Source organism: Nomascus leucogenys, chromosome 1a (genome assembly GCF_006542625.1).
Source record: "Nomascus leucogenys isolate Asia chromosome 1a, Asia_NLE_v1, whole genome shotgun sequence".
Classification (NCBI taxonomy): domain Eukaryota; kingdom Metazoa; phylum Chordata; class Mammalia; order Primates; family Hylobatidae; genus Nomascus; species Nomascus leucogenys.
This window is the reverse complement of record NC_044381.1, coordinates 55391533-55414146: the sequence shown is the minus strand read 5'-3', so window position 1 is coordinate 55414146 and position 22614 is coordinate 55391533. Positions and strand designations below refer to the sequence as shown.

The 22614-nt window shown below is 46.9% G+C and overlaps 1 protein-coding gene across 3 annotated transcripts in view; it reads left to right on the top strand.

Moving 5' to 3' along the window:
* The first annotated feature begins 1360 nt into the window (after nucleotides 1-1360).
* The window catches only part of PSAT1 (phosphoserine aminotransferase 1), a 34012-nt gene continuing 12758 nt past the window's right edge, over nucleotides 1361-22614 (top strand). Inside the window, exons 1-6 of one of the 3 annotated variants that reach the window (XM_003267445.4) lie at nucleotides 1361-1556; nucleotides 5199-5259; nucleotides 6540-6609; nucleotides 9312-9517; nucleotides 10874-11046; nucleotides 13040-13209. In XM_003267445.4, coding sequence (XP_003267493.2) covers nucleotides 1362-1556; nucleotides 5199-5259; nucleotides 6540-6609; nucleotides 9312-9517; nucleotides 10874-11046; nucleotides 13040-13209 — 875 coding nt within the window. In that variant the 5' untranslated portion in view covers nucleotide 1361. Of the gene's footprint in view, nucleotides 1557-1680; nucleotides 1742-5198; nucleotides 5260-6539; nucleotides 6610-9311; nucleotides 9518-10873; nucleotides 11047-13039; nucleotides 13210-22614 lie in introns of those variants that run through there. The other 2 variants (XM_030809614.1, XM_030809617.1) reach the window with 2 other exon arrangements.

Sequence of the window (22614 nt, the reverse complement as noted above, 5' to 3'; positions counted from 1 at the left end):
TTTACATGAAATAATGGATATGTGATGCTTCTTGCATGCCTGAGTTTTTGGGCTGAGATTTCTGTCTTCAATGTTGCGGTTTTCTTAATGAAGTTGCTGAGGAACGCAGGGGCCTTGTTCATTTTGCCTTTTTCTGGAAACTTTGCCCTCCAATTCCCAGATCCAGAGCGGTGCCTCTGCTCTCAGCCCCATACCGCCCACATTTTCATCAGGAAAAGCAAACAAAAGCCAAAGCCCTGTCCAGTTACAAGCCTTCTCTAAACGGGGCAGTTGGACTGTATATATTCCTGGCGCATCAATGTTACTCAGGGAAAATATTTTTACATTAAAAGAAACTAGGTTAAATTATGGCAGAGAATGCAAAATTCACAGTTTAAAAATGATGAAATTCCAGACTTCAAATGAACTTCTTTCTTGCAGGGTAGGGGGAAGGGTTTTCTGTTTCAGAACCCCATGCGGGTCTCCACTGGAGTTCTTTTGAGAAGGACACTTCCGTGGAAAAGTTTGTGCAGCTCTGGCCCTGCGCCTGGCCTGGCTAGCGGCCACCTTCCTCTGGTTTGGGCTGCAGCGCCCTATGGGTATCGCGTTCTTGTTAATATCTCCTCACGTTTCTAAACTCACAGCTTGTCAGCGCGGGCGCAACCTGAGAGCTGTCGCAGGGTTCCAGCTCACTCGTTTCACAAGGGAGGAAATGGAGAATCAGCGACTTTAAAGGACTTGCCTGGCGGGCATCCGCGCTTCCCAGGCTATAGCTCCTCCCTGCGTCCTTGGCCACCTCCGTTCTTTAATCCTGCAGGAACTCGGGACCCACGTGCAAATACAAAGAACCGTATCCACCCACCCCCGGCCCTTCTTCATCCTGCGCTTCCAATCTTGGGGGGTCCTCTCTCTCCACTGGGGTATCTGACGCCCGTGGGGGTGCTTTGAAAAGTTTGGTAGATTAGTGACTGCTGGTTCTGGAACAAATACATCACAGCCCAAACTGGGGGCTGGTGGTGGAGAGGTGGGTGGATGGGGGCTACAAATCTGCTCGGCAACTGCCCTTTCGGCCAAGAGAGAGGAGCTGAGGTCCTCTGGGGTTGGAGGACTGGAACCGGCCTGATTGAGGGCTCAAGGGGCGAAGGCAGGTTGGCAGGGGCAGCCTCTTCCCGCCGCCCACAATCCTCGGGCGAGCGCGCAGCCGAGCCGGCTCGGCTGGCTGGCGCAATCTCGCGCGCTCCTTGCATTGATCAAAAATGGGGGTTGAAACGGTAAACGCGAGGAGGAGCAACTGCTCCGACTCGGCTCAGAAGCGCGACCAATGGGGATGCGAGCTCCTTCGCGCGAGCCAATCAGCGCAGGGCCTCCGACAGCACGGGCCAATGGGGCGCCGACTCGGCGCTGGAGCAAGGCGGGGGTTCGGAGCCGGCTGCAGACTCTCACCGCAGCGGCCGGGAACGCCAGCCGTTCACGCGTTCGGTCCTCCTTGGCTGACTCACCGCCCTCGCCGCCGCACCATGGACGCCCCCAGGCAGGTGGTTAACTTTGGGCCTGGTCCCGCCAAGCTGCCGCACTCAGTAAGTCCCCGTGAGCGCGCGCCGGGAGTGAGGTTCAGGCGGGAGCACGTACGCGGGTGGGTTTGCATCCCTGCGTGTGGCACTCGGATTCCCGCTCCCTGCCTTGAGTCCCCTAGGCGCTTTGCATCAGCGTGCACAGCGGGATCAGCAGCTCTGGCAAGCGGGCTTCGGGAAGAATGCAGTTGGTGAGGAAGCTCGGCGAGGCGTGCCCGTGCAGCTGCCCCTGGCCCTGACTGCTGGTGCGAGGCAGTGCACGACTCAGCTGGCCGGGGCCTGCTGTCCCGCCGGTGCTACGCACCTGCAGACGCCCAGGCTGTGCCATCTCCTGGGCCGGTCCGGGGGCTGGGGCGGGGCGAAAAAGAAAAAGCTCTGATCTCTGCGTTCGCCTCGCGCAGCTGTGCGGCGAGCCCGGGCAGTGTGGAGCGGATGCATGAATGGACATAGTGTGAATGAGTGGTGAATGGGAATGAACCGATGACAGGTTCTGCATATTGCAGTGGATCACGTTAGCTGAAAGGGATTGCAAACTTAAAGGTCCGCCTGTGGGTGCCCCCCTACCCCTTACACCCGTGTTTGCTTTAGCCAGCACTTAGGAACACTGCTTTTCAGAAATGTAAATTTGAAAACCTTCAGTCCAACTTTCCCCTCCTTGTCCCCCATAGAACCTACCCTTTCCTAAAGCCTTTCTCCCCACCCCCCTCCTTTTTTTAACCTGCTTGTCCCCTAAAGGCTTTCGAGTATTCGAACTCTGGTAGGCTTTGGGCTGCTTAACTCAATTCTCTGTTCATTTCATTCTGGAGTAAACCAAATGATTGAATTCTCTCCCGGGCCACAGTCAGATCTTGCTGGTGGAACTCACTCTCTGCCTTCCCAGGCCCCAGCCCGGCTCCTCCCCTCCCCCGCCAAACACACCGTCCCCAGCCCCATCCGCAGTGAAGAAGGCAAAGTCTTCGATGTGCCTTGAGCCCATTGTCAGGCGGCTGCCGCTGCTGTTAGATTTTTATTTTTCTAACCAGGATAGAGCTGATAATATGTTGGAGCAGCATGAGGCATAGCCAAGTATTTTACAATTATCAATTGTTGAGCAGAGTAGAAATCTCCCTGGGACAGAGCCTCCTCTGTGTTGTGCTAAGAACAGAGAATCCAATTTTAAAGGGGAAAGGACTTCTTACTTTTCTAGGGGCAGCGCTCACAGTAGCTTAGAGGACAGGGCTTATTTTTTCTCAGTGGTTACAGTTCATTTTAGGCGAGATTCCCTGCTCCAGCTGTGGAGATTTCCTGTAGCCTCCTCCTCCACCCCCCATGTTTTGGAGTGTTCCCAATGTTTGTTCCCTATGTAATTCGTTATTAATTTATTACTATAATTGTAATGGCAATTGTCATCAGTAATACAATTATGTATTATTAATTTTGCTGGGAGGATTTTTGCCCTTGGATTGCATGTAACCTGGGGGGCAGGAGGGTGAGGGGGCGGGCAGATGTTGCTTTTTATGTGTTTCCTTGATTTAGTTGAATTGTAAAGATTAGAGAAGCTTTCAAACATTTTTTGACTGTAACCTACAGTAAAAAACATGTTTACAAGATGACAAAGTATACATATTCAAACAAAAATAAATGCCTTATGAAATGATGTGTAGCCTAATTACCTGTGACATACACTGTGTTGTATTCTATCCTGCACTAGTCTGTTCTGTTTCATTAAAAAAATTAGTGGTGAGCTGGGTGTGGTGGCACACGCCTATAATCCAAGAAACTCAGGAGGCTAAGGTGGGAGGATCTTTTGAGCCCAGGAGTTTGAGGCTGTAGTGAACTGTGATTGTCCCACTGCATTCCAGGCTGGGTGACAGAGCAAGACCCTGTCTCTTAACAACAACCACAAAAAAATTGGTTATGATCCACAAAAGCAATGCATTCTTCAACTGGAAAAAAAAAAACCTACTGGATTAGGGAGGTGTGATTTTTCAGTAGGAGTCCTTAAAACTCCTTGTAATTATTTTGGTTATAAAATTTTATAGAACTATTTTCAGCGAATGCTGTCTATAAGAAAGAAACAGTCTCAAGAACAAGTTCAAAGATTATTCACAGATGAATGTTTCTCTTTACTAAAAGAAAAGATTCACTCTATTTTATTTGATCAGTTAGTGCTAACAAGCATCCAACATTTCAGAAAACAATAACACATTCTTAGACCCAGTCATCAAGGCAGTCTTTTTAAAATCTAATTCTTTTTTTTTTTTTTTTTTTGAGAAGAGTCTTGCTGTGTCACGAGGCTGGAGTGTAGTGGCGTGATCTCAGCTAACTGAAACCTCCACCTCCCGGGTTCCAGCGATTCTTCTGCCTCAGCCTCCCGAGTAGCTGGGATACAGGCACCCACCACCAAGCCCAGCTAATTTTTGTATTTTTAGTAGAGACGGGGTTTCACCATGTTGGCCAAGATGGTCTCAATCTCTTGACCTCGTGATCTGCTGGCCTTGGCCTCCCAAAGTGCTGGGATTACAGGCGTGAGCCACCGCGCCCGGCCTTGTCTAATTCTTTATTGTTAAAATACTGTTTTTTGAGACAAGTTGCAATCCAGTTTAGGTTATAGCTGTGTTTTAATGATGCCCTCCTTAGCAAGCATCTTAAGAAAAAAAAGCGCCTCCTGTTTGTAGACCTTCTCTGGCTGGTTGCTTTTGCACTTATTCTATGTTCATTTTTAAAGCTTTGCTTTTTCTCTTTATTTTTTGTTATGGGAATCCTCACATACACAAAGATAAAAGTGTGTAATGAACCTCCAAGGACCCATCTCTGAGACTCAACAACTATCAACATTGTGCCAGTCTTGTTGCAGCACCCTGGGACAAATCTTATTCACAGCAGGCTCTTCCTTCTTCCTGCCCACCCCACGCTTCCCAGTCTAGCACCTTAGACCAAAAGAGATTGGAAAATTGAGTTACCTGTATAATCTGGGCATAATTTTTTTGTTTTGTTTTGTTTTGTTTGTTTGTTTTTGTTTTGTTTTTTTTTTTGAGAAGGAGTCTCGCTCTGTAGCCCAGGCTGGAGTGCAGTGGCGCAATCTCGGCTCACTGCAAGCTCCGCCTCCCGGGTTCACGCCATTCTCCTGCCTCAGCCTCTCCGAGTAGCTGGGACTACAGGCGCCCGCCACCACGCCCAGCTAATTTTTTTGTATTTTTAGTAGAGACGGGGTTTCACCGTGGTCTCGATCTCCTGACCTCGTGATCCGCCCGCCTCGGCCTCCCAAAGTGCTGGGATTACAAGCGTGAGCCACCGCGCATCTGGGCATAATTTTTTTATTGTTGTCCCTTTAACCCAGAACTTTGTGCATTCTGTACTTTAGCTTTAGGAGGGTGGTGAATGAGATTTGTGAAGGGGACATTTTCTAGGGTATCGGTAAATTCAGGCCTTTGGAAAAAGTGTATCAACATCGGTCACATTGCCTAATTTCATGCTTACCTTGTGTGTAAGTTGCGTCATCGCTGGCATTGTGGACATGAGGAGGAAGGAGACTGGCTGTGGGTGGGGATGGATGCCTGGGGACCTCACTGTAGACCCTTCCTTGTCCCCTCCTCAGGTTTGTATTTGCACAGGGAAAGCAGTGCAGAGCATATTGAAATAACCCTATTTTCCTTTATTTTTTTCTAGGTGTTGTTAGAGATACAAAAGGAGTTATTAGACTACAAAGGAGTTGGCATTAGTGTTCTTGGTAAGATTTACTTTTGAATTCTGTGAATGTCCATGTTTCAAAGGAAGCTTTTTTTTTTTTTTTTAGAGGCAGGGTCCTGCTCTGTCACCCAGGCTGGAGAACAGTGGCATGATCATAGTTCACTGCAGCCTCCAACTCCTGGGCTCAAGTGACCCTCCTGCCTCAGCCTTCTGAGTAGCTAGGACTATAGGTACACGTCACCACACCTGGCTAATTTTTTTAAAATGTTTAAAACATTTTTTAAAGATCCCATGAGATGGGATCTCACTTTGCTGTCCAGGCTGATCTGAAATTCATGGCCTCAAGTAATCCTCCCACATTGGCCTCCCAAAGTTTTGGGATTACAGGCTTGAGCCACTGAGCCCTGGCTCAAAGGGAACTAATTTAAATGCATCAAATATAGAATTACAGGGCCTATAGGGTCTTCCTATAGGCCTTTATAGATACATTTTTAAACTTTAATAGCTTGGGTTGCGTGTCTGATAGAAACCATTTTGAAAATAGCATAAATGCTGGTGAGAGGTTCTGACATCTCAGCTTACCCTGTCATAATTGGTTTTTGCTAATTATAGGATTTAGGATCGGAAGATACTGTATATTTGCATAACAGTGCCTCCAAACATTTATAATATTGCTTTACATTCAATTTACAGTTTTTATTGTACTTAAATACAACCTCATTAAAGTTTAAAAGTACATAAGCCTTTTATGAAGACCTCGAACATTGATAATCTTATTAAGTTTCCCCTATATTTTTTGGGAAGAGGACCTCTGCGTTCTAAAACTTATTTTCTTTTATTTTTGGTGGTTCTGAAGACTGCATGGTATTAAGAGACCACAGGGTTAACTGTATTGCTTATTTCTGTTAACTTTTGTTCCTGTTGATTTGGGACATATACTTAGATTTCTGTGAAGTGAGATCACAGCATGGAATTTTGTGCTCTAGACCTAAAGGGCAACTATTGCACATGGATTCCTATTTGTGAGAAAGAGATGGTAAGAAGAATCACAGAGAGCATCACAGAGTGATGAATTAATAAATAGCTTGCTCAATGAATGTACCACTTGAAAAATCCTCCTGCCATGACTATAAAGCTAAAATGTTTGCAATTTGAAAATCAGTTTGGATGGTCCCCTAAACTAAGTGAGCCTTGGCCCACAATTTGAATGCAGAATAACTCAGATTTCCCTGTATTGTTGTTTACTTGCAAATTTCATAGGTATTTCCATTCATTTGGTTTTGAGCTGGAATTTTTAATATTGTTGTTTATCTTTCACAGAAATGAGTCACAGGTCATCAGATTTTGCCAAGATTATTAACAATACAGAGAATCTTGTGCGGGAATTGCTGTAAGTTTAAAAAAGACCAAATCATGTGACTTTTGTTAGATACTTCCTAAACCTAGATGTCTTCCAATATTTTCTACACTCTATTGTTTGTTCAGAATATTTCATAATTTAAAATAATCCTTTTAAGATTCTCTCCAATTCACTATTAGTACCTAATGCTTTTTACTTGTTTCCCATCCTGTGTTTGTACGTTTTTGTTTTTATTTTATGTGATATTTCCAAAGATTTGAAATCATTGTATCTAGGAAAGATTTTTCAGCACTGTGGCAGTTAAACTGGTGTGAAAGAGATGTAAATAACAAAGAAATGGTCATCTTTGTCAGCATAATTGACTATAAACTAGTTCAGGTGTTCTCGAAGTTTGAGTCTCATACCATCTGTCAGAGTCACTTGGTTAGGGGGAATATTAAAAAATTCAAGTGGGGCGGGGCAAGGTGGCTCATGCCTGTGATCCCAGCACTTTGGGAGGCCAAGGCGGGTGGATCATGAGATCAGGAGATCAAGACCATGCTGGCTACCACAGTGAAACCCCGTCTACTAAAAATACAAAAAAAGAAAAAATTAGCTGGGCATGGTGGCGCATACCTGTAGTCCCAGCTATTCGGGAGGCTGAGGCAGGAGAATTGCTTGAACCAGGCAGGTGGAGTTTGCAGTGAGCCGAGACCGTGCCACTACACTCCAGCTTAGGTGACAAAGCGAGACTCCGTCTCAAAAAAAAAAAAAAAAAAAAAAGTGGCGGGCACCACTTAGTCCTGCTGAATCAGAATCTCTGGAGAGACTTTATTTTTAACAGGCTCTTTGGGTAATTTTAAGAGTTCTGAACTGTAGGAACTGCTGCTTAGACGAAGTCTCCTGGGTTATCTGTACTGCCTTTCCTATCCAGAGAATACCTTATTCTTAAATAGATTGCTATTTAAAGGAGAGATTTTTATATATTATATAAACACGTTCACATAAACCTACGAATATAGCAAGTTTGAAAGCATACCATTTTTTTTTCCTGCTCACAGAAATAATGCACATTTATGGTAGGAAAAACACTGTAGCTCACAACTAAACTGGAATTAACTTTAACCCCACTAATCAGGGATAATCACTAATATGTTAGGACCCATTCTTGCATTATTACATTAACAAAATCGGAATTATACTGATTATTTCAAGTTTTCTTTTTCAAATTGCTTGATAAAATGATTCAGATGGGGCAGGCTTGGTGATATTTCTGTGCGGAGCCGTAGACGCTAATTGCAATGTGAATGTTCAGAGCTGGTAGCCATCTGCTTGGTTTCTCTCGTCCATTGGCCTGCTGAGTATCATGTCACATTCACAGGACAATCCTGTCCTTCATGGAGTGGGTATTTGGAACATTAGCCTGGGAGAGATGGCATTTGACCACATGGCTATGAAATTCCTCTGATTGCGGTCCCAGTTCAATTTAAGGGCCTATCTTTTCTTCTCCTAACCTGGTTCCTACCTTGTATACCTGTACGTAGACCTCGGCCTGGTTTCTTTCCATCTAATTCTTGGCCTTGTTAACTGCCCTGCATCTGAATAATGTGAACCTGGAACTCTGTCTTGGGTTATCAGTCTTCCCAGCTGCTAAGAACCTCATGGCTAGAGTCTCCTAAGACCTGCTGGTTGCTTGCTATCCTGCTAAGCACTGAATGTAGGTCATGCATCTTTTAGGACAAGATATTTACACTCCTACCACCCCATTCCGCAAGACCCTGCCACATTGCCCTGCCTTTTATTAATTTACCTCTATATCTTTGCTGGAGCTCTGTTCCCTGGCCATCTGGCTTCTGTACACCTATTCGCAGGCTCTGACCTTACTCAAAGGCTTGGGTCCAGTTTCCATGGCCTTGTCCTTTTGGAGCTGGGCTTATTTCTACTGCCTGTAGCCATTCTCATCATTATCTTAATTTTTCATCCTGGAGTCAAAGAATTTTGCTTTTTATTTTGATATATAATAGATATATGATTTCATGGCTAGGCCTAAAACGTTATCAAAACCCCCTGCCCAACATCCACCTGATTCATAGCATGGTGCATAACACAGGATTATTGGTTGCAAGTTTTAGGACTCCCAACTCACTGGCTTAAGTAAAAAAGAAATGTATTGTCTCACCTAACAGATAAATGCAGGAGGATTTAGGTGCTTCTAAATGATTGCAGGAAGGTGATTTTCCCCCATCTTCTGGCTCTGCTTTCTTATGTGTTCTCTTCACTGGGTGGCCACCATTGGTTGCAGGATTAGCTCCTACAAGTTTCTTCTTTCCCTCAATAGAAACAGCTTTCCTTACCCAGAAGTTTGAGTAAAGGTCTCAATACCAAATTCCATTGGCCAGCTTGGGGCAGGTGCTCATCCCCTTGAGCCAGGGTTGACCACAGTTGAACCATGTCGACTGAGAGTGGCAGAAGGGTAGTTTCCTAAAGGAACATCAGGCTGTTGTCACTAGGAAGAGGAGGAAGAGCTTCAGGTCAAACAGTAACCCTAGGCTTTCAACACAGTCTCCAGTAAATAGTTGTCCAAGGATTGCATAAATAAATGAGTGAATTAGGGAAGACAAAGTCGTATTGGAACATTACCATATTTCTTGTAGTAAATCCACCCAAGGTAAAGCACTTGGTAGAGCATCACTTGTTCTCAATCTTTGACCACATGAGTTTATGTATTTACTGTTACCTGTGCTTCTGCCCAGAGCCGTTCCAGACAACTATAAGGTGATTTTTTTGCAAGGAGGTGGGTCCGGCCAGTTCAGTGCTGTACCCTTAAACCTGATTGGCTTGAAAGCAGGAAGGTGTGCAGACTATGTGGTGACAGGAGCTTGGTCAGCTAAGGCCGCAGAAGAAGCCAAGAAGTTTGGGACTATAAATATCGTTCACCCTAAACTTGGGAGTTATACAAGTAAGTTCTGGGAGCTGAGCTGGGTGGTGACATGCTGAATGGTGGGTTACCCCGACCCAGGGCAATCTGTAGTTTTCAATTATTTTCTCCCCTTGACAGTTGTTAGTTCATTACCATTTAGATTGGGTGGGTGTACTAGCTAAGACTAGAGCCTATGCATACTCTTACTTTATTTTATTTTCTATTTTTTTCTAGACAGAGTTTTGCTCTGTCACCCAGGCTGGAGTGCAGTGGCGCAACCTCCACCTCCCAGGTTCAGGCGATTCTCCTGCCTCAGCCTCCCGAGTAGCTGGGATTACAGGTGCCCGCCACCACGTCTGGCTAATTTTTGTATTTTTAGTAGAGACAGAGTTTAACTGTGTTGGCCAGGCTGCTCTTGAACTCCTGACCTCAGGTGATCCGCCTGCCTCAACATCCCAAAGTGCTGGGATTACAGGCGTGAGCCACTGTGCCTGGCCTATGCATACTCTTCTTGCAGAAACTAGTCAGTAGTTAGTAGTAGTTTTTCAGCTAATTAGCTGAAAAAGTCCAGGGGCTGGTTTGGCTTTAGATATGGCTTGATCAGGGACCCCAACAATGTCTCCAGGACCTGGTGGCTCCACAGACAGAAAAAGCTGTCCCTTTTTTGAAAGGTGGCTGCAGCTGCTCCTGACCTTATATTCTCCCAAGTTTCAATGCCTTTATGGAGCATTCCCAGTAATGGTCTTATGTCCTGTGCCCCATTCTGAATCAGTCCCTGTGGCCATGCCTGAGTTGCATTCTACCTCTGGGCTGTGGGTTTCATTGGCTCCCCTGAACTACATGGGCTGAGAGTGGGTGAGGGCTGGGGTTCCCAGAAGAAGCTACTAGTCCATCAGTGGATGTAGGATAGATGGATCCTGGGTGACAAGTAAAAACTCAGATATCTCCCATGCCTTTTGAAAAAATTTACTTTATTTTATTTTGTTGAGACAGAATCTTTCTATGTTGCCCAGGTTGGAGTACAGTGGCTCTTCACAGGCTCGATCATAGCACACCGTAGCCTCCAGCTCCTGGGCTCAAGTGATCCTCCCACCTTAGCCTCCTAAATATCTGGCACTATGGGCACATACCACCATGGCCACCTTCCCATGCCATTTTTAAAGATGATTTGTTCCCAATAAAAGTCGAAAGGTTGGATCACTCATCCTCTCAGGATGTTGGTAACGATGGTAACAAAGGATGAGGCTGGGAGGGTGCCTTCACTTGTGCAATGCTTTGGAGTCAGTTAGTCTTTCCCTGCTAGGGGAGGCCTGTCAGTCTCCTGGTTGACTCCCATCTATGTAAGGAAAGAGGAGAGTGAAAAGTACAAAGTCTCAAACTTGTCTTCTGTGATAGAAATTCCAGATCCAAGCACCTGGAACCTCAACCCAGATGCCTCCTACGTGTATTATTGTGCAAATGAGACGGTGCATGGTGTGGAGTTTGACTTTATACCTGATGTCAAGGGAGCAGTACTGGTTTGTGACATGTCCTCAAACTTCCTGTCCAAGCCAGTGGATGTTTCCAAGGTAGAGTATAAAAGGCAGGGTGGGGGGAACCCACTGACTCGGTTTCTGCAGGGACATCTTAATATATACAAGAGCGGGAAGAACCATGGGTGTTTGGGGCCTGCAGAACCCTTGAGCCAGGGCAGCTGCCAGTGAGCAGGCTGCCAGGTGCGAATTCCCAGCTGTTGCAGTGCCTGAGTCCTGCTGTTCCCAGCCTCGTGGTGATGTTTGACTCACAGGGTCCCACTCGAGTCCTTGGGGACCTACCTGCTTTTGAGAGTGGTTCTTAGAAATTTGTTTGGTCAACAGACGAGGAAAGACTTGTCTTCAAGGGCAGATGCAGATTATCTCGAGCCCAGGGGACCTATGTGAGGGAGCTTCCCTTTGCCTGGTACCCACCTCCAAAAGTATCAACAGGATACTGTTTTATGAGTGGCTGGCCAAGGCAGGGCAGTGGGATCAGTGCTCTAGGTACATGCCGCAGGGGGCGATGTGGGTAAAGAATCTAAGAACAATAGTATAAAAAAATATATATATTAAAAACTTACTAATTTGGTCAAAAAAAACAATTAAAAACTTATTAATTTGGTCAAAAAAAAGAATCTAAGAACAACAGTTGAACTGACTGAATGGTATTCTGCGTTTTTAATTGGGATAAAATATACTTATAATAAATTTTACCATTTAATATAAAATGTACCATTTTTACTATTTTTAAGTATAGTGTTCAGTGGCATTGAGAACATTCACACTATTGTGCAGGCATCACCACCATCCATTTCCAGAACTTTTACATCTTCCCAAATGAAAGTCTGTACATTAAACACTAACTCCCTCTCTTCCCACCCTCCAGGCCCTGGCAGCTTCCATTCTACTTTCTGTCTCTGTGAATTTGACTACTCTAGGTACCTCCCAGAAGCGAATCATGTACTATTTGTCCTTTTGTGTCTGGCTTACTGCACTTAGCAGAATGTCTTCAAGGTTCATCCATGTTGTAGTGTGTGTCAGAACTTCCTTTCTTTTTTAAGGCTGAATAGTAATTGTTTAGAGATGCTGTATTTGGTTTATGGTCTGCTTTTTATTATCGCCAGGCACTGGCAATTTTAAATAACTATAAATTACTTTCCCCTACCCCCAACTTCCTGCCGACGCTCATTCCTAAGGGTTTCATGGAGAGAGGCATGGGAGAGGGTTCTGTATCTTGCACAACAGAATTACCTAAAGTAACTTTAAGCCTCTGTTTTCTATAATTTCTTCTCCCTCAGGCAGCTTGTCCCATCCCTTCTCTTTGTCATAGCAGTCCCTTTCTCAGCACCTTCTGACTGTTCTTTTATACAGATGTAAATAGATTAAAAAATCTGTTTCAGCCAGGCACAGTGGCTGAGGCCTGTAATCCCAGCACTTTGGGAGGCCGAGGAGGGCGGGTCATGAGATCGGGAGTTCAAGAGCAGCCTGGCCAACATGGTGAAACCCCGTCTCTACTAAAAATACAAAAATTCACTGGCCATGGTGGTGCACGCTGTAATCCCAGCTACTCGGCAGCTGAGGCAGGAGAATCACTTGAACCCGGGAGGCGGAGGTTGCAGTGAGCCGAGATTGCACCACTGCACTCCAGCCTGGGTGCCAGAGCAAGACTCCATCTCAAAAAAAAAAAAAAAAAAAGTTTCTTCTCTTGGTTACCTGGGAGAGTTAGAGGCCCCACTTTAAAGACTGATTTGGGGGTAGAAGGGAGGTATGCAGAGTGAATGTGAGTATGTGCCAGGACTTTGCAGTGATGGGCTTGGGTTAGCCCCATCCAGGTGAGGACCAGGCCGACGGATCATCCTCAGGCTTTGGAACTCTGAGTATGGGTTTGCTGTCCACATGGAGATTGCTTTAGAGTATGAACTGCTCCCTACACAGGATAGAGTCATTTCCTTAAAAAAACTGTGCTTTGGGAAGAGTTGGGAAGTTTGCATACATGTATGAAAAATGGCCAAATCCTTCTTAAACAGCATGTCTTTCTCTTTTTAAGTTTGGTGTGATTTTTGCTGGTGCCCAGAAGAATGTTGGCTCTGCTGGGGTCACCGTGGTGATTGTCCGTGATGACCTGCTGGGATTTGCCCTCCAAGAGTGCCCCTCGGTCCTGGAATACAAGGTGCAGGCTGGAAACAGCTCCTTGTACAACACGCCTCCATGTTTCAGGTAACTCTGGGAGTCAGTCTTGTGGACCCAGGGAGGGGTCTCACTATTTTTCATCAAAGCAGAGCTTACATTTTAAAGTAAAGCATGTAAGGCTGGGCGCAGTGGCTCACACCTGTAATCCTAGCAATTTGGGAGGCCGAGGTGGATGGACCACTTGAGGTCAGGAGCTAGAGACCAGCCTGACCAACATGATGAAACCCTGTCTCTACCAAAAATACAAAATTATCCAGGCGTGGTGGCACATGCCTATAATCCCAGCTATTAAGGAGGCTGAGGCAGGAGAATCGCTTGAACCGAGGAGGTGGAGGTTGCAGTGAGCTGAGATGGCACCATTGCACTCTAGCCTGGGCGACAGAGGGAGACTCCATCTCAAAATAAACAAACAAACAAACAAATAATAAATAAAATAAAGTAAAGCATGTTTCCAGGAGCTGGTGACCAAATGCCCCAGATATCCTATCAGATTCTCTGCCCAGCTCACCTCTCCCTCTGCACCCCCTACCATTTGATCAGCTTTCCCTGTTGCTCTTTTTGGGGGATGTTTTTTGTTTAGTCTTGTAATCCAGGACCTGGTGGTTCACCATTAACCCAAAAGCTCTCTATACATGAGGTGCTGTGGCCTGCATCTCAAACAGCCAGTGCGGCTTTGGAGAAGAACTTTCAAAGGCTGGGCTTCCCCTGCCTTCATTTCTTTCTCTGCTGGGCCTGCGGGAAGCTGGCTGCCTGACAGAGAACATACTGGCTTAAATACCTTTTTGGGTTTTTTTTTTTTTTTTTTTTGAGACGGAGTCTCACTCTGTCACCAGGCTGGAGTGCAGTGGCACGATCTCGGCTCACTGCAACCTCCGCCTCCCAGGTTCAAGTGATTCTCCTGCCTCAGCCTCCAGAGTAGCTGGGATTACAGGCACGTGCCACCAGGCCCAGCTAATTTTTGTATTTTTAGTAGAGACGGGCTTTCACCATGTTGGCCAGGCTGCTGTTGAACTCCTGACCTCAGGTGATCTGCCGGCTTTGGCCTCCTAAAGCGTTGGGATTACAGGCGTGAGCCACCACAACCAGCCAACATCTTTCGTTTTTTAGACTAATCTGAAGGGGTCCTTTTAGCCTGGCTCTCATTTGCTGAGTGGGAGCTGTGTTGCAGCACTTCAGGAAGAGCAAGGTTGCCCTGCCTCAGGATCCTGTAACTCCCAAACTTGGGTATTTTGAGAAAATCTTCATGACTCTTAAGACTTACAATTGCCTAAGACAATCTAGAATTTACTAGCTGTGTGACCTTAGGCAAGTCACTTAACATGTCTGTGTAGTAGGTTCTAGAAGTGATAATAGTACTCCTTTCATTGGGTTGCTGTGAAGATTAAATGAGTTGAGATATGCATATATTTTATTTATATATATACATATTTATTTATATGCATGTGGGTGTATATATATACATATAAATAAACGTGTATATATATAAACATTTTAAATTTTTCACTGAGTACCTGGCACTTGGTGATTGATAAATATTAGCTGCTATATTATTATTGTTGTTGTGAGTTCTCAGAGCCTCAGCAGGAGCAGACACAAGGGAAGAGCTGGAGTTTGTAGATTTATCTTTCCAGGGCCACTATAATGCAGGACCATGATGCTTTATGTATATGATTGTTTAATCCTCCCGACCACCCTAGTAGGTAGCCAGTGTTATGATCATGATTCCCATTTTGCAAGTGAGGAAGCCGAGGTCATATTTTAGGAAGTGGCTTGGCTGGGGTGTGAACCCAGGCCGTCTGACTCTAGATACTGGGTATGTACATTCTGCCATTATTGCTCTCTCTTCACCAGCAAAAGGATGAGTGTGGATTTGTGTGTGTTTGCAGGATTCTGCCTTAGGAGAATAGGTCACTGTTGGAGTCCAGCTCTTCCCTCAACAGGATTTTCCTGTCTTGGTGGAAGTCTCTTAAAGGAGCGTAGGAAAGAGGGGGCTCAGGCTGGTGCAGTTAGTGGTTCCATCTGGGCCAGGATTTTGTCAGAGCTTCCCCTCCTCCAGGTGCTGCTTAGGGAAAATGTCTTCTACATAATTTACTATAGAAAGGAAAGAATTTTTTTAAATTTTTTTTAAGATGGAATTTCGCTTTGTCACCCAGGTTGGAGTGCAGTGGCGCGATCTCGGCTCTCTACAACTTCCGCCTCCTGGGTTCAAGCAATTCTCCTGTCTCAGCCTCCCGAGTAGCTGGGACTACAAGTGCCCACCACCATGCCCGGCTACTTTTCATATTTTTAGTAGAGACAGGGTTCCACCATGTTGGCCAGGCTGCTGTCAAACTCCTGACCTCAGGTGATCCACCTGCCTCGGCCTCCCAAAGTGTTGGGATTACAGGCGTGAGCTACTGCCGGAATTTTTTTCAGTGTTAGAATTCTGGTGAAAATTCCACTGGATTTCTGCTTGGTCACACGATGCAGAGCAGCAGCTCCTCACATTGTGTCTCCCACTTTCTTCAGGGGCGTGTTCTGGGATGCACTCTCCTGGTCACCTCTAAACCCTACTGTCTTTCACCTTGGTTGAAATGTTTCTAAAATTCATGGTAGGGATGGGGGTGGGGCTGAGTCCTACCTCTCACTCACCCGTCTTACCTCTGGGGAAGCACCAGTGGTCGCTGGCCAACTGGGACACAAGAACTGGGCAGGCTGAGCGGTGAGGTGCAGTTGGGGACCTCAAGTCCTAGCCTCCTAGAGAAGGGGCCGAGATGCCAGGCTGCACATGGCAGGTGGAGGTAGAGGAGGCTGTCCTTACCTGTTTGGAGATGGGGCCAGGGCCTGCCTTGCAGCTAGAGGAGGCTTTCAGAGGAGACCAAGACCATCACCCATTTCAGAAGTGAGAAGGTGGGAGGGGGCAGGGAAAGAGTGCTGTTCCTGAACTGTCCCACAGCCTGTAGGCCAGCAAGTTGTGATCAGGGTACCGCTTGGGGCAGGGCAGACAGTCACTCCCTGGTACCTTCTCCAAGGGTTACCTTGAAGAGCATTTTTTAAAAAAGGAATGAACACGGCCGGGCGTGGTGGCTCACGCCTGTAATCCAGCACTTTGGGAGGCCGAGGCAGGCGGATCACGAGGTCAGATCGAGACCATCCTGGCTAACATGGTGAAACCCCATCTCTACTAAAAAATACAAAAAATTAGCCAGGCGTGGAGGCGGGTGCCTGTGGTCCCAGCTACTCGGAGAGGCTGAGGCAGGAGAATGGCGTGAACCCGGGAGGCGGAGCTTGCAGTGAGCCGAGATTGCACCACTGCACTCCAGCCTGGGCAACAGAGCAAGACTCCGTCTCAAAAAAAGAAGAAATGAACAGATTAACACATGGTGTTTGTTAATATTAGGGGCAGAGACCACTAGGGGAACAGTGAGAAAGCAGGCCAGTCTTTCTAATGGGAGATGAAGATGGCTGGAGTCAGACCCGGAGACACAGAAAGTTGTCGTAGAAGAGAGTTTCTCATGTGGTGACTCCCCTACCACCTCCTGTGCGGGCCTTGGCCTGACCTTGACCAGTGGTTCGGCTCCTCTGGCCCACTGGGGTGGGGGTGTGGGGTAGGGGGAGGGCAGGAACTCCCCTCCCAGAGCTTTCCTGCCTGAGGAAGGACAGAGCCAGAAACAAGGGCAGAAAAGGGACCAAGTTTCTCCCCTAGACAGATCAGAACAGTGATCATTGAGAGCATTTCAGGGCCAGTCAGGATTGTTAATAATATGATGAGAATTTATAAATAGAGAAGATGAAAGATACCAAAGTAATGTATTCTGACTCCAAGGTGCTCTCTGGAAGTTGCTTTGCTTTCTTTTTACCCCATAGGAAGAAAAAAAGATGTTCTGTCTAATTCTGTGTGATTGAAGATTAACCATAAATCTATGACTTTAAATGGATTTCATTTGCAGTACTTAAAAATGCAAGTTTAGGCCAGGGATGGTGGCTCATGCCTGTAATCCCAGCACTTTGGGAGGCCGAGGCGGGTAGATCACAAGGTCAGGAGATCAAGACCAGCCGGACCAACATGGTGAAACCCCATCTCTACTAAAAATACAAGAAGTAGCCGGGCATGGAGGCGGGCACCTGTAGTCCCAGCTACTCAGGAGGCTGAGGCAGGAGAATCCCTTGAACCCGGGAGGCAGAGGTTGCAGTGAGCCGAGATTATGCCAGTGCACTCCAGCTTAGGTGACAGAGTGAGACTCTATCTCAAACAAAAACAAAACAAAACAAAAACCATGCAAGGTTAGAAAATCATTGCTCACCCAATGAGAACAAGCTGCAAATGGAGACATCAAGATGTGTGCAAAATCCCCTCCCCATTCCATGATGTGAGGCTGATGGGGTACCTGGAGCCCTTCAGAACTTTGTATCACATAGTAGAGTTCTTGAAAAGGCCTCACTTTTGAAAAGATGCCATTTTTTTTTTTCTTCCCACAGAGTCTAATGACCATAGGCCCTGGGAACTTTGATTTAATTGTGCTGGATAAAACTGCCTTCAAATCGTTGCTCCGTAGCCCTGAGTGATGAACTGGAGTGGAATAAAGAACACGCTGCTGTTCTCTTTAACCCTTCAGTAGAACATACTAACCCCAATTAGTGGATAGAGAAGAAGATCCCTAAACTTCCCTTCTGACTGCACAAAATATTTTTTACTTACCATGACTAACTGAATACACAAGCATACATTTGTTTTAGCTGCAGTATGAGGTGAAGTAACTGATAAAAATACAAAACAAATAGACCATTAATTTTAGGCCGCCTGTTAAAAGAATGGGAACAGGCCGGGTGCGGTGGCTCACGTCTGTAATCCCAGCACTTTGGGAGGTCGAGGCGGGTGGATCATCTGAGGTCGGGAGTTGGAGACCACCCTGACCAACATGGACAAACCCCGTCTCTACTAAAAATACAAAAATTAGCCAGGCATGGTGGCACATGCCTGTAATCCAAGCTACTTGGGAGGCTGAAGCAGGAGAATCGCTTGAATCCAGGAGGCAGAAGTTGCAGTGAGCCAAGATTGCGCCATTGCACTCCAGCCTGGGCAACAAGAGCAAAACTCCATCTCAAAAATAATAATAATAATAAATAAATAAAAGAATGGGAGCATGCAAATTAAGTCTGTGGGCCTGTTTGGAAGGCTTCACTGGTCCCATCCCACTACCTTCTCCCAGTGGGATGGGGATGCCTGGAATCCTGGAATTCACAGAGGGGTGTGTAGTACAGCCAGTTTGGGGAGTTTTCCTCTGGGAAAAGTGCTCAACTCAGTGGCTACATTCACCAGTTCCTGAGAAAACTGTGCCATAACATCAACTTCAGAACCTCATCTGCAGAGTTGGAGTCTTAGAACAGCCAGGGAGTTTTCCAGGGGATTTTCTGGTTTCCTTTTCTAAGCCCTGGTGCACAGGGACTATTTTGTATTGCTTTAAAAAATTTATAACAGTAACATACTCTTAGGCTGGGTGTGGTGGCTCACGTCTGTAATCCCAGCACTTCAGGAGGCTGAAGCGGGCAGATCACCTGAGGTCAGGAGTTCGAGACCAGCCTGGCCAACATGGTGAAACCCTGTCTCTACTAAAAATACACAAATTAGCTGGGCGTGGTAGCGTGCACCTGTAATCCCAGCTACTCTGGAAGCTGAGGCGGGAGATCACTTGAACCTGGGAGGCGGAGGTTGCAGTGAGCTGAGATCGTGCCACTGCACTCCAGCCGGGGTGACAGCAAAACTCTGCCTCAAAAAACAAACCAACAAAGAAATGAACAAACAAACAGTAACAAACTCTTAGCAAACACTTGCAAGTGGGCAGAGTCACCAAGATAGCCACTATTCACTGCTTGCTTTGTATCCTAACAGACCCTTAACTGGGCTTATGCAAATATACAGTCATATATTTAATCATGCAAATGGAACTTGAACTTTACCATACAAACTGTTCTGTGAATTCTATTTTTCTATTTCCTAATATACCATGGGCATTCTGCTATGTCAGCTCAAATGCCTATTTTTATTTTTTACTTTTAAATTTTATTTTTGTTAGAGACAGGGTCTTGCCCTGTTGCCCAGGCTGGAGTGCAGCAGTGTGATGATAGCTCTCAGAAACTGCAAACTCCTGGGCTCAAGTGATCCTCCCACCTCAGCCTCCTAAGTAGCTAGGACTACAGGCAAGTGCCACTATGCCTGGCTACATTAAAAAAAAAAAAAAAAATTATGGTGACGGGGTCTCAATATGTTGTCCAGGCTGGTCTCAAACTCCTGGCCTCAAGCTATCCTCCCACACTGGCCTCGCAAAGTGTTGGGATTACAGGCATGAGCCACCACACCTGGCCCTTTTTTGTTTTAAAATATATATGGTGTCCTGTAGAATGGACATACCTCGATTTATTTAATCATTTAATAGGCAGAGTTAGGAACCCTATCCTATGTGTTTGCAGGTGGCATTTTAGAAATGAAGGCATAAATCTGTTAAAAATGTCACACTGGTAGTGGGAAGAATTGAGACCACACTGTAAGCTGTGTAAGCATTTTAGAGCCCTTGTGTTTTCAAGATTTTAGATGGTACGGGAGTTGAAACATGAGTTAATAAAGAACTGGAAGCCGCAAGGGTCTTGTGTTAAGTAGAGTCACAGGGGCTAGACATCAGCGTTCTGCAGAGGGCTGGGTGGGAGGGGAGGCAGGACCTCCTACCCCAGGGATGTCTTCAGTCTTCAGGACAGCCTGCTTGCTTCTGAGTTGTCTGCCTCTTGTTGAGGCTTCATAGAGCCAAGTTACGGGTGCTGGCTCCAGGCAGCCCCTAAAAGTGGGTGAGCTTTCTGCTGGCCTTGCCTCCTCAGATCCCATTGAGAAAGCCAGAGGGCATGGGTGGCGAGTGTCAGCGCAGCAGCCAGCTAGAGGTTCAGGCGTTGGTACTGAGGTCTGGCTAGGACGGTGGACCTGACATGGGCCCTTGCTGCACTTTGGATTTAGAGAAACCAAATCCACAGTGCAGCAAGGGCCCATGTCAGCTTTGAAACCCTGAGCTAACACAGAGCTGCAGGCAAAAGGGAAGCTTGGTCACCTGGAAGTATTGTTGGTGACCTGGGCTCTACTCGGATTCAGTCACATGGCAGGGTGTGTTTCTGTGGTTCTGTGTGGAGGTGGGGTGTGAGCGGGCTGCAGGTGTGGGAGAGGAGCAGTTGGAAGTGAAGTGGGAATTGCAGAGCATCTGCTGAACAGAGGGCTGGGCAGCCTCGTGTCTGGAATGCACACCCACATGCATGTGTGCTGTGTGCTGGTCTTGGCCACTGTGACGTGTGTGGTGATAGCCCTACAGTCCCACTCACAGGGGAGCTAGTGGCTGGAGCCCTGCAGCCCCTGGCAAAGCAGAGGGCCTGGATACTTGTGGGAAGAGCTTGCACTCTTGGAGTCAGACAGGCTAGAGTTGGGATTCGGGCTTTAAGCTGCTCCCTGGATGACTTGAGGCAAGTTAAGCTCTCTGGGCCTCAGTTTCCTCATCTGGAAAATGGGATGATGGTGGCTCTAACCCGAAGATTAGTGTGATCAATAAAAATAGGCTGAGGCCACAGTAGACTTCAGGAAGTACTCATTCCCTTCTCTTTCTTTCTTCTTTCTCTTTTGTCCCTCTGACTTCTTGGACGTTAGCCAGAGAGCTACCGCTGAGGCTGTGGATTTCTCAGGGGCTGTTTTCTCTTCCTCCATGCCTTCCCTTTCTGCCAGCAGCCACTCTTGCTCTTTCTTCCCAGTGCTGTCTGGGGAAGTAGGCTGGGGAAGCTTCAGGAGACGTTGTTGGATGTTTGTGGGTGCTGGCTTCTCCCTGCCTAAGGCCCCTCTGGGCAGCCCAGTGTTGGGTTTTGCCAACATGAGCTGGCATGAGCCACCGCACCCAGGCCTTGGCTCCCACTTGAGACAGTGAATGAGCCAGTTGGTATAGGGGGCTTCCCTGTGACAAGCTGCTGGCTGTTAGAGCATTTTCCAGACCCCATAATGTCCCCTCCTGTTAATAAAGGAGGAAGCAGCTGGGTGTCCCCACCCTAGATCTTAGCTGAGCATTGACTCCCAGTAAATTTTTGCACAATTCCCATAGGGGACCTTTGATTCACACCTCTGGAGAGGGCATAGTTGGCAGCTGACCTCCAGACTCCAAGCTTAAGGGAGATGGTGTCTTCCCTGGGCAACCTCTCCTCCTGTGCCCTGGGCTTTTACTGAGTACACGTGGAGCCTTTAGCATCTTTTTAAGGAGAGGGGCTTTCAGACTGGGGAAAACCATGCATCACTCCTCAGTGTTTCATATTTTCAGCTTAAGTTTGAAGGGACTACTGACTGCCATTTGTGTGGCCCACCTGCCACGTGCCAGGCCCTGTGCTAAGCATTGGTCTGGCAGGAAGAAGTTGAAATACTTGGTTCAGAAAGGGACGGTCCTGAGCTGCGGGAAGGGCCCAGGTGCAGCTGGACTTCCTGGAAGCAGGGACACAAATCCTCCTCCATCTGCTCTCCACTTCTGATCCTGGCTTCTCTCAGCGGGAATGTTGGCTTCATTTTCAGATGGGCCTTCTTCAGATGTTTCCTAGAAACATGATCCCCTAGGGCTCTCATCTCCTGTCTCGCAGTTGCACTAGTATTCTGCCTCTTTTTCTGCTCTCCCCACTCTTTCTCCCCACACCCAATTCAGAAAATCTCAGGGAAGGCCTTGATTGGCCTAGTCAGGTCCTATGCTGAACTCTGAGACCAGGGAGCCAGGGGCCTTGCTGGATCTGCATACTGGCTGGAGGGTGGAGTTGGGAAGAGCAGGGTGGATAAAATGCCAGGTGTCCACCACAGGTAGGTGGATCTCCCAGTTCCAGATGGGAAAGCCGAGGTGACTAATTCTGTGTGGTCTGTTAGTGAGTGGCTGCCCTGCAATGGGAGTCAGGACTCGGGGGGAGCCCATCCTTTTAACCACCTGGCCACAGTGCTCTCTGCTGGCTGGAAGGCGCTGTGCTAAGGCTGTGGGTAGAAAAGATGAACAGTGTGGGCTTCTAGCCTTCCAAGACCACAGAGGCCAAACCACAGGCACACAGAAACTTAAAATAAAAGAGCAAGTGGAAAAAAACTATGCAGATAATAGGGGCAAGGCGCTCTGGGAGTTCAGAAAGTGAAGAGCTCGCTGTGGGTAGGGGCGGGATTGGGGTCTGCTGATGCCTTCTGGTGGAGATAAGGAAGTGTGTTCTGGCTGTCAAGAAGAGTTTACATTAGGGCTTGAGCTGGACTAGGAGGGACTGATATGACGTTTAGTGAAAAATCTCATTAAACCTTTTTCTGAATGGCCCTCAGGGGTCTAGAATTGGATTGACCCTAGTCCTTGCTTGATGACATGCTCTTGTTCACATGGGCCCTGGTTTATGTTTTTTGGAGACAGGGTCTCGCTCCGTCACCCAGGCTAG